The sequence below is a fragment of the Mesoplodon densirostris genome, chromosome 2 (genome assembly GCF_025265405.1).
Source record: "Mesoplodon densirostris isolate mMesDen1 chromosome 2, mMesDen1 primary haplotype, whole genome shotgun sequence".
NCBI classification, from domain to species: Eukaryota; Metazoa; Chordata; class Mammalia; order Artiodactyla; family Ziphiidae; genus Mesoplodon; species Mesoplodon densirostris.
The window spans coordinates 187,911,371-187,927,863 of record NC_082662.1 but is presented as its reverse complement, the minus strand read 5'-3'; the positions used below and the strand labels follow the sequence as shown (position 1 = coordinate 187,927,863).

Here is a 16,493-nt window from a genome sequence, read left to right as displayed (position 1 = left end):
TAGATGTGCACATTCACAACTTGATTACAGGTTAATAATAATGGCCAACATTAATTGATAGCTTATAATGGTTTGACACAGTTATAAGTGTTTTATGTGTATTAATTTATGTATTATTACAACAGTCCTCTGAGGTAAATCTATTATTCCATTATTATTTTTTCAGATGAGAAAGATATGAGGCTTAGAAAGGTTACTTGTCCAAGGTCACATAGCCTGCAATTTAAAGAATTGGGATTCATATCCAGGTGGCTGGATCCAGGGTCTGTGCCCCTACCTATGATGCTGTTCTGCCTCTATAATGTGGAAATTTATATTCTAAATAATGATGTAAAAGAATTTTTGTATAAGTAGGAATATAAGTAAGATTTAAGCCAAAATGTATCCTTGTATTTCAGTTTTTATTGTCACTTTTCTCTTTGGACAGGCTGTATTAAAATTTCTTTTTTTTATTTTATATTTTTTTATTGAACTATAGTTGCTATATAATATTGTATTAGTTTCAAGTGTACAGCAAGGTTATTCAGTTATATATATATATATATATATATATATATATAAATATATATATATATTTTTTTTCTTTTTTAGATTCTTTTCCATGATAGATTTGTTATGTCTGTGAGTCTGTTTCTGTTTGTAAATAAGTTCATTTGTATTTTTTTAGATTCCACATATAAATGAGAATAATATTTGTCTTTGGCTTACTTCACTTGGTATGATAATCTCTAGGTCCATCCATGTTGCTGCAAATGTCAATATTTCATTATTTTTATGAGTGGGTAATATTTCATTGTGTATATATATATTACATATATGTAGATATTACATATATATATATATATATATATATATATACCACATCTTCTTTATCCATTCATCTGTCAGTGGACATTTAGGTTGCTTCCAGGTCTTGGCTGTTGTAAATAGTGCTGCTGTGAACATTGGTGTGTATGAAACTTTTTGAATTAGTTTTTGTCTTTTCTGGATATATGCCCAGGAGTGAGATTGCTGGATCATATGGTAACTCTATTTTTACTTTTTTTAAGGAACCTCCATACTGTTTTCCATAGTGGCTGCACCAATTTACATTCCCAACAGTGTAGGAGGGTTAAAATTTTTTGATTCTTTCTATTGGAAATACCTGTAACATTTGTTTGGAACTCAGATATGCACTCAGAATATAATACAAATCTCACATTAATATGTCTGTACATTATACCTGTTCATGTTTTCCTTTTCTTACTTCCCTTGATACTGCCCATATATATTGGCCTTAGTAGCTTAGTATTAAACATGCAGTCAAGTACAGGTGATTTACTTGTGTCTTAATGTCTTATAAGTTGGAGAGGTCTTGTAGGAATGGACTGTAGTGAAGTATAAATTTTGCTGAGTATACTAGATTTGTAGTACCCTTTCCAGATTACCTTCTTTGTGAAGAGAGATGAAAATATATGTTACATAACATATTATATTGACTTTTATAATATTTTTAAAAGGTTTGCCAAATCTGAAAATTCCTTTCAATTCATGGCTTCTAAATATACTGTTAATCAGGAGATTTTATTCCACTGTCAAATTTCAATCACTATGTAGTAAATGTACTGAATTTAATTTTAATTTCTATCTTTTTATAGGAAAATATGAGAGCCACACACGTGTTCACACAGGTGAGAAGCCCTTTGAGTGTGATATTTGTCACCAGCGCTATTCGACAAAGTCTAACCTAACTGTTCACAGAAAGAAGCACAGTAATGAAACAGAATTTCATAAGAAGGAGCACAAGTGCCCTTATTGTAATAAACTTCATGCAAGCAAGAAGACTTTAGCCAAGCATGTTAAGAGGCAAGTATTATCTTGCTTCCGTAATATACTTTAGTGTGCCTTCTAGTTTAAATATGTAGTGAGCTAAAAACATCTATGGGGTGCTTGTCTCCAATTCTTTCATTGCTTAACATTTTCTAGACTACAAATTTATTAAGAAAAGGACAGCAAATGTTAGTTCATATTTTTTACTATTGCTATTGAGATGAAGTTTTTTGATACTGAAACAAAAACTATAGTCTATACTATAGAAGTTTAAGATACAGAATTTTTGTTATCCTGGGTTTTCTGTCTTGGGTTTTGGCAAGTATGTTTTCAACCTATATGGTTTTAGAACTGTAGGAAACTTATTCCTCATGCTCAACTTTGTCTTTAGTGTATGAAAATTTGTGGAAGAAAGAATGTTTAGTATAGTATTGCATATTTAACTTTGAGAAATTAAATTTACTGAAATATGGACTAAAACAAGTCAAGTGAATTGCATTGAAGATTATCTGTGAATAGATAGGTTCCTGAATATATGTAAAGTATGATTACTTTGACTATTTCTGCATAACTTTAGGCACACATATTCATATATTAAAATAATAGCAATACCTGTATTCTTAAAGTACTCAAATGTGCCTGTCTCTTTAAGAAATGAATCAGTGCCTGATTCTTGTAATCACTGTCAACATATCAGATAGAATATTGGCTTAACTAATATAATCTTTTCCTGACAGCCTTTTAATTTTTTTCTTATAGATTTCATCCTGAAAATGCACAAGAATTTATTTCCATTAAGAAGACTAAGAGTGAAAGTTGGAAATGTGATGTAAGAGATTTTAATTCGTAGTAGAAAACTAAATTAAATGTAGTGTGACCTTTTGGGAAAGTAATTAAATTTTAAAGTAATATAAACTTAGCTTATATCACTTTTAGAATCTCTCTTTTATACAATGTTATCCTAATATTTTTGTAAATTAAGCCTGGTATGAGTTTTTAAATGATGGACCTGAAAAATAGAAATCCTAGTTTTTATTTTTATTGTAATCACTATACCATGTTTTTATAGTTGTCTGAAACTGTGATGTTACTGTTGTACAGAATATAAAATGTTAGAATTTTCCCTCCATTTCTGGTTGTCTGTTGCTATATATCAAACCACCTCAAAACTTAGTGGCCTTGAATTACCATTTCGTTGTATCTCATCATTTTGGGGGTCAGTAATATAAATGGGGACAGAATTTTGCTAGGCAATTCTTCTGTTCTACATGGTGTGAGCTGAAGTCACTCAGTTGTTTTCAGCTGATGGATGGTCTGTCTATCTGGTCTGGTTTGGGGCTGCTTCCAAAGTGCCTCACTCACATGGCTGGAAACCTGGTGTTGGTCGACAGCTAGAAGCTCAGCAAGGAGAGCTAGCTCTTCCTGGGGCTACTTGAACTTCCTTCTGGCACAGCAGCTGGGCTCCAGGAGCGAGTGTGTGTTCCAGGAAGCCGAGATAAACGCTCTCAGGCTTCTTATGGCCTCACCTCGGAAGTCTCGGAGCACCGCTTCTAACACGTTCTGTTGGTCACACAAGGCACTACAGCCAGGGAAGATTTAAGGGGAGTGGAATTAATCCCTATTTTACAATGATAGGAGTAGCAAAGAATTTGTACATATTCTTATTCTACCACACCCCCTAAAGTACTTTTTCATTATTTAGGTAAATATTGTTTAAAGGAGTAATCAGATATCATTTTGTTTACTCCTAGGCTTCAACTTATATATTGGGTTGGCCAAAAAGTTCCTTCAGTTTTTAAATAAAAATAAAAGATGCATTTTTCATTTTCACCAAGAACTTTATTGAACAACGTATCCATTGTTTTGTTCCACTACCTTCTGCCATTTTTCAGGCAACTTCATAATTCCATCTTCCCAAAACTTTTTATCTTTTTAAGCAAAGAACTGTTCCAGGTGCCTTTTACAGTCTTCCAGGGAATTGAAATTTTTTCAATTAGAAGAGTTTTGTAAAGACCGAAATAAATGGAAATCCGAAGGTGCAATGTCTGGTGAATACGACAGATGAATCAGAACTTCGCAGCCAAGCTCTAACAGTTTTTTGCCTGGTCACCAAAGAAACATGCGGTCTTGTGGTATCCTGATGGAAGATTATGTGTTTTCTGCTGACTAATTCTGTATGCTTTTCATCAAGTGCTGCTTTTAGTTGGTCTGGGAGCTCTACTTGGAATTGTTTGGTTTTCCAGAAGGAGCTCATGATAGAGGACTCCTTTCTAAACCCACCATATACCCAACATCACCTTCTTTGGATGAAGACTGGCCTTTGGTGTGGTTGGTGGTGGTTCATTTCACTTGCCCCATGATCTCTTCTGTTCCGCATTATTGCACAGTATCCACTTTTCATCGCCCATCACAATTTGTTTTAAAAACGGAACGTTTTCGTTATGTTTAAGTAGAGAATCGTATGCGGAAATACGGTCGAAGGTTTTTTTCGCTAAACTTATGTGGAACCCAAACATCAAAGCAATTAGCATGACCAAGCTGGTGCAAATGATTTTCAGCTTTTGATTTGGATATTTTGAGTATGTTGGCTATCTCCCACGTGGAATAACATTGATTGTTCTAGTGAATGTCTTGATTTGATCGCTATCAACTTCAACTGGTCTACCCCAAAGTGGAGCATAGTCCATCGAGAAATCTCCAGCACGAAACTTCACAGACCACTTTTGACACGTTTGATCAGTCACAACACCTTCTCCATACACTGCACAAATCTTTGCGTTTCAGCTGTGTTTTTACCTTTCTTGAAATAACAAAGCGTAATATGCCGAAAATGTTACTTTTTTTCTTCCATCTTCAATATTAAAATGGCCACACAAAAATTCACCAATTTTGATACTTTTCTAAAAAAATGCACACTGATATGACAGCTGTCACAATACAATCTAACAAAATTATTTTGAATGAAGTTAAAGACAACTAAGTGCTACTAGAGCCATCTTATGGAAAAAACCAAACGAACCTTTTGGCCAACCCAATACACGACAAGATTCTCACCGTTTCTCTGATTTCAGCTTCTAGGAAATGAAGTTAATTATTAATTATTGGATCTTTATAAGATGGTTTCTTCTCCTTACTAAGTTTCATCATCCTCGGCTGCAAAATGATAACAATTATATCTACCTCTTAGGTTTATTGTGAGAATTAAGTAAAATAATCCATGAATTACTTAGCATTGTGCCTGGTATATAGTACATGCTGTGCTGTTGTTGTACCTGGAGTATAATACATGCTGTGTTGTTATACCTGGTGTATAGTACATGCTATGTTATACCTGGTGTATAGTACACGCTGTGTTATACCTGGTGTATAGTACATGCTGTGTTATACCTGGTGTATAGTACACGCTGTGTTATACCTGGTGTATAGTACATGCTGTGTTATACCTGGTGTATAGTACACGCTGTGTTATACCTGGAGTATAGTACACACTGTGTTGTTATACCTGGTGTATAGTACATGCTATGTTATACCTGGTGTATAGTACACACTGTGTTACACCTGGTGTATACTACACACCGTGTTATACCTGGCGTATAGTACACACTGTGTTGTTATACCTGGTGTATAGTACATGCTATGTTGTTACATACCTGGCATATAGTATATGCTGTATTGTTATACCTAGTGTATAGTACATGCTGTGTTGTTATACCTGGTGTATAGGACATGCTTTATTGTGGTGGTTGTTATGCTTGGTGTATAGGACATGCTATATTGTTACAGCAGTTCCTCCTCCCCTTTTCTAAATCTGATGTCTGCCAAATTTCTTTAAAATGTTGCGTCTATTCTTTCTGACCACCTCAAGAGATAAACTTTTTGAAGTAATTTTTCTGACGTTTCTTACTCCTATTCCTAATCAAATATATGGCAAGCATGATAAAACCTTTATTCATAACATATAATTGATTTAAAATATAAATTTAATGGATTTAGAAATGTTGACCAGGATTAAGATAGTAGGATTACTGTCTGATCTTAGGAATTAGCCTATTAGAAATGTAAGGTGTTGAAATTTAGCTAACTTTAGTACTAATTTAAAATAAATTCTTACTGTAATTCCCTCAAGGTATTTTTTCTGCACAATAGTTGATTATACTTCTGGTAAGTTTTTTCTTTTAGGAGAAATTTCTCTTTAGCTACTTGAATATATGTGTTTATTTCTCATCATGAGCTTTGTATTTTTATTTTAAATTCAGGTTCCCTTACATTTTATGTGCATTTTCTATTAGATTTGTAAGAAATCTTTTACTCGAAGACCACACTTGGAGGAACATATGATTCTCCATTCTCAAGATAAACCTTTTAAGTGTACCTATTGTGAAGAACATTTTAAATCACGATTTGCACGGTTAAAGCATCAAGAAAAGTTCCATCTGGGTAAGCAGATTAATTTTCCTAGGAGCAGCATAGCAACTGTTGGTGGTCACGTCATGCTCTAGGAGGCTGCTGCTGTTGAATCACTGAGGAGAAGAAGGTCGTGTACGTGGGGAGGGGTACTGGATTTGCTGCTGTTCTTGGAGATGAGTAAATATGGGGTTTGTTTTGTTTTCCTTTCTGGTGACAGATGTGTTCGTGGTCATAACTCCATTTATTTATAGTTGATTGTTGGATAGGTTTGTGAGTGACTGGGGGTAGGCATTTTTGTCTTGGAAAAAACTCGTTTTTCAGAGAGTGTAGTAAACTTAGTATACTTGAAATTCAGTATTGTGTTTGATGAATTCTCTCCCTCACGCTTACAGCCAAGGTTGAGACTTGTGTTCCAGATGGTAGTACAGTTAGGTACATTTATGACAGTTAATCCCAATAATGAATTATTATCTTTCAAGTAGCCTTTTCCCTATCCCATTCAATGTTTTTATTGACAACTTGGATAAAAATAATATATTTCATGCTTTATCAATATGCTACATGACATAAAGCGGGCAGGGGTAGTTGATACAGCAGAAAATAAAGAAGTAAAAAGAAAAACTCTCTGCTGTAAAAAAAAAAGTTAAAATAAGTTAAAATTAATTAAGAATAAAGACAAAGTTGTACACATGGGAATGATCTGACTTTTTTTAATCATTGGGAGTTGCAGAGCTGTAAAATAGTACAGAATCCAAATGCCTCACTTTTCAGATGGACTTATTAATAGCAGAGGCACAGTCTGAACCAATAACGTCATATGACTGACAAAAACAACTGTAGTTTTAACAATACATTAATAAAAATGTATTGTTCAGAATTAGGAAGGTAATCATCTGGCTGATTTTAAATTGATCTGGAATATTGCATTCATTTATGGATACCACATTCAAGATGGATATTGACATATATTCTAGAGGTGGGTAATTACGGCAACATAGGGCTTTAAAATCATGTCATCTGAAAAACTTTTGAAGGACCTTGAAATATTTTGTTTGGGAAAGGGAGACAGAACAGCCATCTTAAGATATTTTCAAGGCTCTGTTGCACAATGAGGAATACAGTTGCCCCTCAGTATACATGGGGGTTGGTTCCAGGACCTCTCCAGATACCCAAATCCAAGGATGCCCCAGTCCCTTGTATAAAATGGTGTAGCATTTATATATAACCTGTGCACATCCTCCTGTATACTTTAAATCATCTTTAGATTACTTATAATACCTAATACAATGTAAATACTATTTAAATAGCTGTAAATACAATATAAATGCTATGTAAATGGTTGCCAGTGCCTGGCAAATTCAAGTTTTGCTTTTTGGAACTTTCTGGAATTTTTTTTCAATTATTTTCTATCTGGAGTTAGTTGAATCCACAGATATCGGGGTGGGGTGGAGGGGGGAAGCAAGCTGAGTTATACTTCTTTTTCACACATCCTTTGTCATCCTTTCAGTTTGCCCTTCAGTAGAACTCTGTCTTCTCTCCAGTTATTTGGTAAAATCATGGTGAAATTTTGAATCCAGCTAAGGTCAATATTATTGTAAGAAATTCGTATTTAATTTTGTACGACTAAATAGAAATGTGCCACAGTCTTTTCGGTAGAGGCAGTGTCATTAAGATCTTTTGGCTCTAAGGAGCAGCAGTGCCTTTCCAAACCATGAGCTCTCTTAGTGTTCTGTTGGTTCTTTAAAGCTTCTCATTACCTCCTTTCCCCAGAAATTCAGTATGTAACATTTTTTAGTTTGACCCAGTCTGATTTCAAACTAGGAACTGGCTGTTTCAGTTTATAATAAACTCATTAGTTTATTCAGCTTTTGTTATATTAGATTCCTGGTGCCATACTCAGCTTTAGGAATATAGAGATGATTGTAACCTGTCTGCTGGGAATACGATAAATACTCTAGAAGGGAAGAGAAAACTATAAATAAATAATTGGTTGTGTAAAAAATAATAATAATTGTGTAAAAAATGATTGTGTTATGATATATGCAATAGTAGTGTTAGGTATGAATTTATAACATACGTATGAAATTTAACTTAGTATCTATTCTTAAAGTTTAGATGCACACTATTTTTTCCTTTTTAGGTCCTTTTCCATGTGATATATGCGGTCGCCAGTTTAACGACACTGGAAATTTGAAACGCCATATAGAGTGTACCCATGGTGGAAAGAGAAAATGGACTTGCTTTATCTGTGGAAAATCAGTACGAGAAAGGTGAGGAATTATCTGAATACCCAGAAACATCCTGGTACTGTTATGTAGAAATAATTAATGAATGTATTTTATAAGGATTAGGGTAACACAAGATACAAGATACTTGAATTATGCTTTAATTTGAAATTTAAGGATAAAAGAAATTATGTAATATGTTATAGAAGGTTGTTTATTCATTCAGTTATTTATTTTAAAGACATAAGCTACAAAGACAGTGAGACAGAAAAATGACAACAGCAACACAGGTTTGGAAGCTAGAAAGCAGATGTATCAGTGGTAACTGACTTAGCAGATCTGAGGAAGACAAATCCCGAAGTGGCAATGGAGAAATTGAGAACCTAGCTTACCTCCCAGAATCCACAAAAGGTATGGGAACTGGCAGTCTCAGATACCTCTGGAACTAGGGGGAAGGACAGGCGGAGTAAGGAGCACTAGAGTCAGAACTGCTCTAGAAGTTAAGTTAGATCATTGGCTTCTCTTCCGTCACCCACACAGGCCGTTGCTGCTGGACATCTTGGCTTTTAGATTTTACCCTTCAGACAGTAGATTAGAAAACAATTCCTTGAAAACATGAGCAACCAAAGGACAAATATATTCCCTGGTAAATAATACACCCAGACCACCTACAGTGAAACACAGAGTCATCAAGACCTACCCATGCTCCTTGATCATCCCAGCTGTGTTTAGCCTATCACACTTAATCATGAGCAGATAGTGAAGAATTACAAGACACAGAAGGAGAACCTTTAACATGGGAGATTTATTCCAACACAAACAAAACGAAACAAAAACTTGAAGGAAACATATATGCAGGAAGAAGAAAACTTGCAAAAAAAGAAGTAAACAATTACTAGTATCCTCAGTTGAAGATATAGAATCCATTAAACAAGAACAGGATGTTATACAAATGAGTCACTGACGTGACAAATCAGAACTCCCAGAAATTCAAAGCATGATCCACAACGTAAAGACCTTAACAGATGGGATTGCAGGACAAAGTTAAGGGATCTCCAAAGAAGTAGAGCAAAAAAATACAGAATTGAAAAGTAAAGATTAGAACATTTGGAAACCAGGCAAGAGGTCCAGAAGGAAAGAACACAGAAAATGGAAGGAATAAAATCATCACTGAAATAGTTCAAGATGATTTCCCAGAACTGAAAGACATGAGTTGCCAGACAGAAATGACCCATTAAATGCTTAGGACATTAGATGAAAATAAACCTACTCCAAGGTGCAGCACTATGATGTTTCAGAACACTGGGGACAAAGAGAAGCCTGTCTGTGCTTCTGTTTTTTCTAGGGAGAAAGTCACATACATGGAATTAAGAACGAGAGTTACTCGGACTTCTCTATGAGCAGCAACACTGGAAGTAAGGTGGTGCAATTGTACCTTCAAAATTTGGAAAAAAAATAAATCCCAACCTAGAATTCTGTTCTTAATCAAACTGTCAACAAGTCTGAGGATAATAAAGATACTCTTCAGGATGTCAAAAACTTAGCTTTCACTGTAATCTTTCTCATGAAGCCCCTAGAAGGTGTGCTTCACCAGAATGAGAAAGTAAACCGATGAAGAGGAAGACCAGGGCAACAGGAAATAGGAATTTTAATACGGTAAAGAGGCAAAGGGAGTTCACGGGAGGATGGTGATTGAAGATCGCAGGATGTCACATGTGCAGGATGGTGAAAGAAGATCCCAGGATGTCACATGTGATTATGTGATGGGTACTGAGTCCACACTCGTAGTGGCCGTGACCCATGACATGTTGAGGGTAGTCAGTGCTAAGATCCCTGCTGACATGTTTCCTCTGTTAACTGGCGGACAGAACGCTGGAGTAGGTCTGACCCCAAGGCTTTATTGTTTCACTGTGGTAAGAACAGTTAACACGCGATCTACCCTCTTAGTACATGTTTGGGTGTCCAGTGTGGTGTGGATAACCACAGGCGCCGTGCTGTACACTGGGTCTCTAGAACTTACTCATCTTGTGTAAGTGAAACCTCATACCCATGAACAGCAACTCCCCACGTCCCCCTCGCTGACCCAAATTTTCATCTGTATTCTGCTGGCTGTATAGTACCTGTATGCTTAAGAGGCTCCTGCTGTTGTCTTTATGCCTGGCTGCTTGACTTAACTGAGATTACTCATTTCATTTCACAGAAATGTTCTTTTGTGATCTGTCCATGAGAACTAGACGTAGGTCATGGTACGCCTAGGAGCCAAATATACACAGCAGCCTACTCACTTTGACCGTGTCTCTGCCAGATTCCAGTACCAGGTCCCCTCCAGCCAGCCAGATGCTCTGGTTGGAACGAACCCTGTGCTTTGCAGTATTTGGTCGTGACTTTACTGCTGACAGGCTGGAAAGGGCTGGTGCCAACACTCAGGGAAGCTGAGCAGCCAGGCCGACACGGAGACCCTGCTGCTATTACCTTGTGAGCCCTTTATCCAGTAGTGGCCATATTGTTAGGTTTGTGCTTGCTACTCAGTTTTTCAAAAACATACGATATATAGTTTAGTGATTTGTACTATATAGGTAGTAAAGCAAAGAAAGGGCATACTTACATAAACGGTTATTTCTGAGAGAGGGACATGGTGGGGGATAGGACCAGGGAGGGGCATGTGGAGTGTTGTAAGGGATGGGAACGTCCTCTGTCTTGTCCTGCATATAAGCGTTTGGTACTGTTCTTTAAACAATATGTGTATATTTATATCCTTCAGTATATAGAAATTCATTATTTTAAAAAGATTAGAAATGCCACTTTCCTAAAAAAGAAACAAATGGGTATGATGGCAGGAAAATCAGTGTGCTATATTTATATGAAAACTTGTATTTACAGATTGGTAAATTATAGTTTATCTTATGCATTATAAATTTTTTTCCCTTAAAGGTCTGCCTGTAAAAACAAAAAGCAAACAAACCAAGAAAGAAAACAACCTTTCCATGTGTTTTCCTTTCTTCCCGCCCAAAATAACTTTGTCCATCCTTACTCAGCAGTGTATGTACGTGGGAAATCTCCGAATGTTAGAACTGTTGGAAATGCAGCAGTGGTTACACAGTGGCCCATCCAGGGTTGGTAGGGCTAGCAAGAGTTGTGTCCTTTATGTGGTTTCCCTTTTTAACGTTGGCATCTGGAAATTACAAGTACCTGTAAAGTTTTCTTTGCCTTAAAACATTCTTTTAACAAGTTTTGAGCACATATTGGAAAGGAATAGTACTGATAAACTGGATTTCTTATGTATTATTAAACACTGTCCACTAAAATTAACGTCAGTTTTACCTAATCAGTGGTGACAATTGTGCATTTTTTCATTTGTATTTCTTGGAAGTTTACATAAGCTATATATTAAATCTTTGAGCAAACCAATGGCAAAGGTGGCCAAAGTTAAATTATTTGCTTTTTTTAAGTAGAGAGACATAATAAACATGTTTATTATGCTGGTGCGACTAATCCAATAAAGAGCAAACATATTGTAGGAATAAGGGAATAATTGACATTGTTATCTGTTAGCTTGAACACTGTTCTAGTAAGCTTTCTAGAAATCTGTGTTTAATATATACGTTGGCATTAAAAAATCGTTAGCTAAATATATATATATTTTTTAATGCAGAACTACTTTGAAAGAACATTTGAGAATCCATAGTGGAGAAAAGCCTCATCTTTGTAGTATTTGTGGGCAAAGTTTTCGTCATGGAAGCTCATACAGGTAGGTCAAGCCATTTTTTCCCCCAGTGTTAGGTACGATAAAATTATATCTCCATTTTAACTCTCTTTTCTTATCATTGTGTTAGTTGTTTGATGAATTAAAACATGTCTTAGCACTTGTGATAAACAAAGTTGTGCAGAAAACTGTAGACTTTTGCCCCTACCTTTTAACATTCATTTTGTAATATAAAATATTTAAAAATATTTCCTCATCACTAAGTTTGGTGAATGCTTTGTCATTTAAATATTTCATTATTTTTCTTTGAATCAAAATTCATGAAAACTCTGGTGTTCTAAAGTTGGTGTATTTTTTCAGTCCTAATTATCAAAGAATATTTTGGTATGAAAATATGACAAAATTGAAAACTCCAGGATTCTCAGTTTTAGAATGTTTTCTGAGTATTAGTTGTAACTTATGTAATATTTGTATAGCTGAGTGCTGACTACATTTGCAATTTATGAAAAGTAGTTTTTTAATGAATAAATAATAGATTACTTACTGTGAGCTATGTATACAATTTTAAATTTTGTTAATATTCTTAAGAATCTAGTTTTTACACTATCATTTCTTACTTACCTCTTTTTAAGTTTAAACAGAATGTTTCCCCTTTAGATGTAGTCCAGTCCATTTACTGGTTTTAGTCATAGGGGAATCAATACCTGTTTGGACAACTTGAATGGGAAAGCTGTTCATTTCACTAGGATGTATTGATATATAGATGGAGGATTGTGGGGATAAAAGTAATTCAAATTAAATGAATTTTAATAACCTATTATAATAACCTTTTATAATCTGTTTTTGGGTGACTTAAATGAGCCACACTTTACTTGGTTAGTGTGAAGAAAAGTAGTAAAATGTGATTGTCAGAAAGTTGATTACTTATCACATTTACTGAGTTCTCAACTGTCAGTGTATAAGTGGTGTCAGTTGTCCAGAATAGGATTAATCCTTAGTAATTTGCTATCATCATATGTTTAAGTCACTTGTGCACTTACCCCCTGTGTCCGATTCTAATTCCATCTGATTCAGTCCTCCTTTTGCTCCCTCTGCAACATCGGCTGACGCCCCTAGACATTTGGTAGGTTCCCAGAAGCAGATTTAGGATCTTAAAGTCAGGAAGGAGTATCATCCAGAGGTCGTGGGAGCCTGTGCAGATGTTGAAGTGCTGCTTTGAAACTGGTGAGTGGGAGCCCTGGAGTCAGGTGGTGAAAGTGGGAAGGACCTTGAAAGTCAGGAATGGAGCAAGTAGTGGGTGAGCGTGGTTGCGTAAGCAGCCAGCTCTCGTTATTTAGAGTTAACCAAGTTTTTTCCTTCTGTGTCACTAGTGTCAATGGGCTTCAATTTTTTTTCTTTATAGACTTCACTTACGAGTACATCACGACGATAAAAGATACGAGTGCGATGAATGTGGGAAAACGTTCATTCGTCACGATCACCTTACAAAGCACAAGAAAATACATTCAGGTGAGGCGCGTTTTGTAATGATGTTTCCAAGGTCCTTTTCAAAAACACCACATCATGTTTATTTTGGCTGTAATTTAAATAATTTGGTATATTTGGTCACCCCTTTGTAATGCTGATTGTAAAAACCTTTTTTAAAAAGCATCTGAAAGAGACATAATTTTGTGACATGTTTTTTGGTCACTGTGATTTTAGTCATTTGGTGACCCTCTATGACCACAAACTGTATTTTAAAATTTGTTTTAATCAAATTCTCAAGGTTTGCATTTTGCATATTATGTAGATATGTGCAATAATTACTGTTGGCACTTCTTTGAAGGAAGAAGCCAAGATAATATTTCTCATTTTGATTGGATTTGAAAGAAGTTAGCAAAACTTGGATGCTTGAAGAGAGATATTATAATTGGGGTGTTAAAGTTGACGTACTAGTGAATTTTTGAAGCCCTATCTTTGGAAGAGTACCTTAATAATCCTGATCAATTTCAGATCTTTATTCTGTATTTATAATTTTTATACTCTGGGGATTTCTTTCATATTTTCCTCTCAGATTGATGTTCAGGAAGTGCTAAAAGAGCCACCTATATGAGCACAATAATGGGAAAGAGCCATCTCTATGAGCCCAGTAGAACAGGTGATTATTATTATTATTTTAAACATAATTAAAATATAAAGTATGCAACAGGTATAACATTTTCTTAAATGACCCCAATGAGGCAGGTTGCGGTTGTTATTGCCACTTTTAAGAGATGCTGAAGGTTTGATGACTTTCTCACTGGAATTGCGCATTTCCATTTTCAGGAGGAGAATTCTAAATTGCTAATCCTAGAGGTCACATGGTTTAATTGCACACAGGTGTTAAGTTGAGACTGGTTTTTAAAGGCCAAGCCTTTGTAACTGAATATAAGAAGAAAGATGACAAATTGGACTCATCTAGAATTTTCCTTTATATTTGTATTTTGGCTCATTGCAAATGTAAGAAATCCCCACAGATGAAAAATCTTTTAAAAGTAAAGCACAAAGATCTGAAAATGTTCAGGTCCATTTTATAAACATAAGACAGCCTCATCTTGATTAAGTGTACGTTCATTTGAGGTGTTTGATATCCAGACTTACATATTCCTAAAAAACATCCTGAGTTTTGAAGTCCTTTCATTTATCTTACTCTGTTACACTGAAAGTCAGGGTTTGAAGTGTACAGCAAAAGGCTACTGATTCCTTCTCCAAGTGGGGAGTAGGATTCACACCCATAAAAATAAGTACAGAGTCATTGAAGGAAGATATTTGAGTAAGAATATAAGGCAAACAGCCCGGATAAAGGGTGGCTTTACCTTCCTGGTATATGTTTTCTACTGTGTTATCTTACTGTTGGATAATTTGTTTCTGGGGATAAAAAAAAAATTGAAATGCACCTTATAACGAAAATATTTGGGTCTTTAAGGTGAGAAGGCTCATCAGTGTGAAGAATGTGGAAAATGCTTTGGTCGTAGGGATCATCTCACTGTCCATTACAAAAGTGTACACCTTGGAGAGAAAGTGTGGCAAAAGTAAGTGAAAAGGCAGAGTTTCTCATCATCATTACCTTGATAAGTCTGGGGTGGAGGAAAGGTGTCTCATTGTTCATTTTATGTAATTGAGGTTGGGTTAATCAGCAATTTTTCTCTAGCTTCTATAGCTTTTCTGCAGACCTAAAGGAATTGAATGTAGCATATTTTTCCTACTTGTTTTCGGTTGATTCAAAGGCTGGTAGGAGGAGGTAGACATTGAAGTGAATGACTAGTATAAAATCTTGGCTTTCTTTGGGGATTTCATTTATGTTTGGTTTCAGGGGCTCTTGGAGAGCTAAATATAAATAAACATACTGCCTACATATATTGTCAATATGACAACAATTACTGGAAAATGTTTGTTGTCAGAATTTAAACCTCTTTTTATTCACACTAAACATTTAAAATGGTATTTTATTTGAAGGAGGTATGTACTGTCTTTGAACATCAACTTTTTAGTACAGTTTAGATATCCAAGCTTAACTGAGATTAGTTGTTGAGTTTAAAACGTTCAAAGAAGTTCTGTTCTTGGACTAGGTACTTGGAGCAAATGGTAAGTAGTAGACTTGGTCTAAGGTGTCAAGAAACTTAGTGTAATGATATGATCAACAAAGTACACATAGTATATGTAAATGTAGTAAATGATAGGCCAATTTGAAGAAGAGTAAGGAGTGTTGATTTGTATTTCTTTTTTCCATTTTCATGTATTGGTTTATTGTTTCTTTCACTGATTTTGTTCAGTGATACACTCATTGAATCAATGTATTCATTGTAGTCATTGAACTCTTGTATTCACTAGTTACAAGGAATGCTGCTAAGTGTTGGGATATAAAGATATACATGATGCTGTCTGGAGTAGAAAATAAAAACTTCAACATATTGTATGAGTGGGTGGAAAATAGAACTGCAAACTCACTTGCTCCAGAGATTCTATAACCACCAGGGAAGTCCCAAGAGTGGCATTGTTTCACATTTTTGTAAATCTCTTTAATGGCTTCATAGAAGACAGTTGGATTGTCATATGTGCTCCTATGTGTTATTTTGTTCGAAGTAAATGAAGAAAATCTATCTCACTCAGGTACATAGTTGGTAAAACGACGAGTAGAGGAATATTAAGCCTTCTTAGAAAATTGTGGTTGTTACTCTTTGCTGCCACACCAAAACTAAACCAGTGGTAGTTTCTTCAAGGTAGTTGCAAAGAGGAATCTGGAACAAGATTCATGAAGCTTTCATACTCTTCCATTCAGTCTATTGGTCTATCTTGTGCTCTGAAGTGTATTTTTAACCTACTGTAATATG

At 35.3% G+C, this 16,493-nt stretch overlaps 1 protein-coding gene across 2 annotated transcripts in view; it reads left to right on the top strand.

Moving 5' to 3' along the window:
- Window positions 1-16,493, top strand: part of ZBTB41 (zinc finger and BTB domain containing 41) — a 40,363-nt gene that overhangs the window by 8,581 nt on the left and 15,289 nt on the right. For both annotated transcript variants that reach the window (XM_060091459.1, XM_060091458.1), the window contains exons 3-9: window positions 1,638-1,845; window positions 2,569-2,638; window positions 6,099-6,246; window positions 8,357-8,486; window positions 12,094-12,189; window positions 13,547-13,653; window positions 15,089-15,194. In XM_060091459.1, coding sequence (XP_059947442.1) covers window positions 1,638-1,845; window positions 2,569-2,638; window positions 6,099-6,246; window positions 8,357-8,486; window positions 12,094-12,189; window positions 13,547-13,653; window positions 15,089-15,194 — 865 coding nt within the window. The remainder of the gene's footprint in view (window positions 1-1,637; window positions 1,846-2,568; window positions 2,639-6,098; window positions 6,247-8,356; window positions 8,487-12,093; window positions 12,190-13,546; window positions 13,654-15,088; window positions 15,195-16,493) is intronic.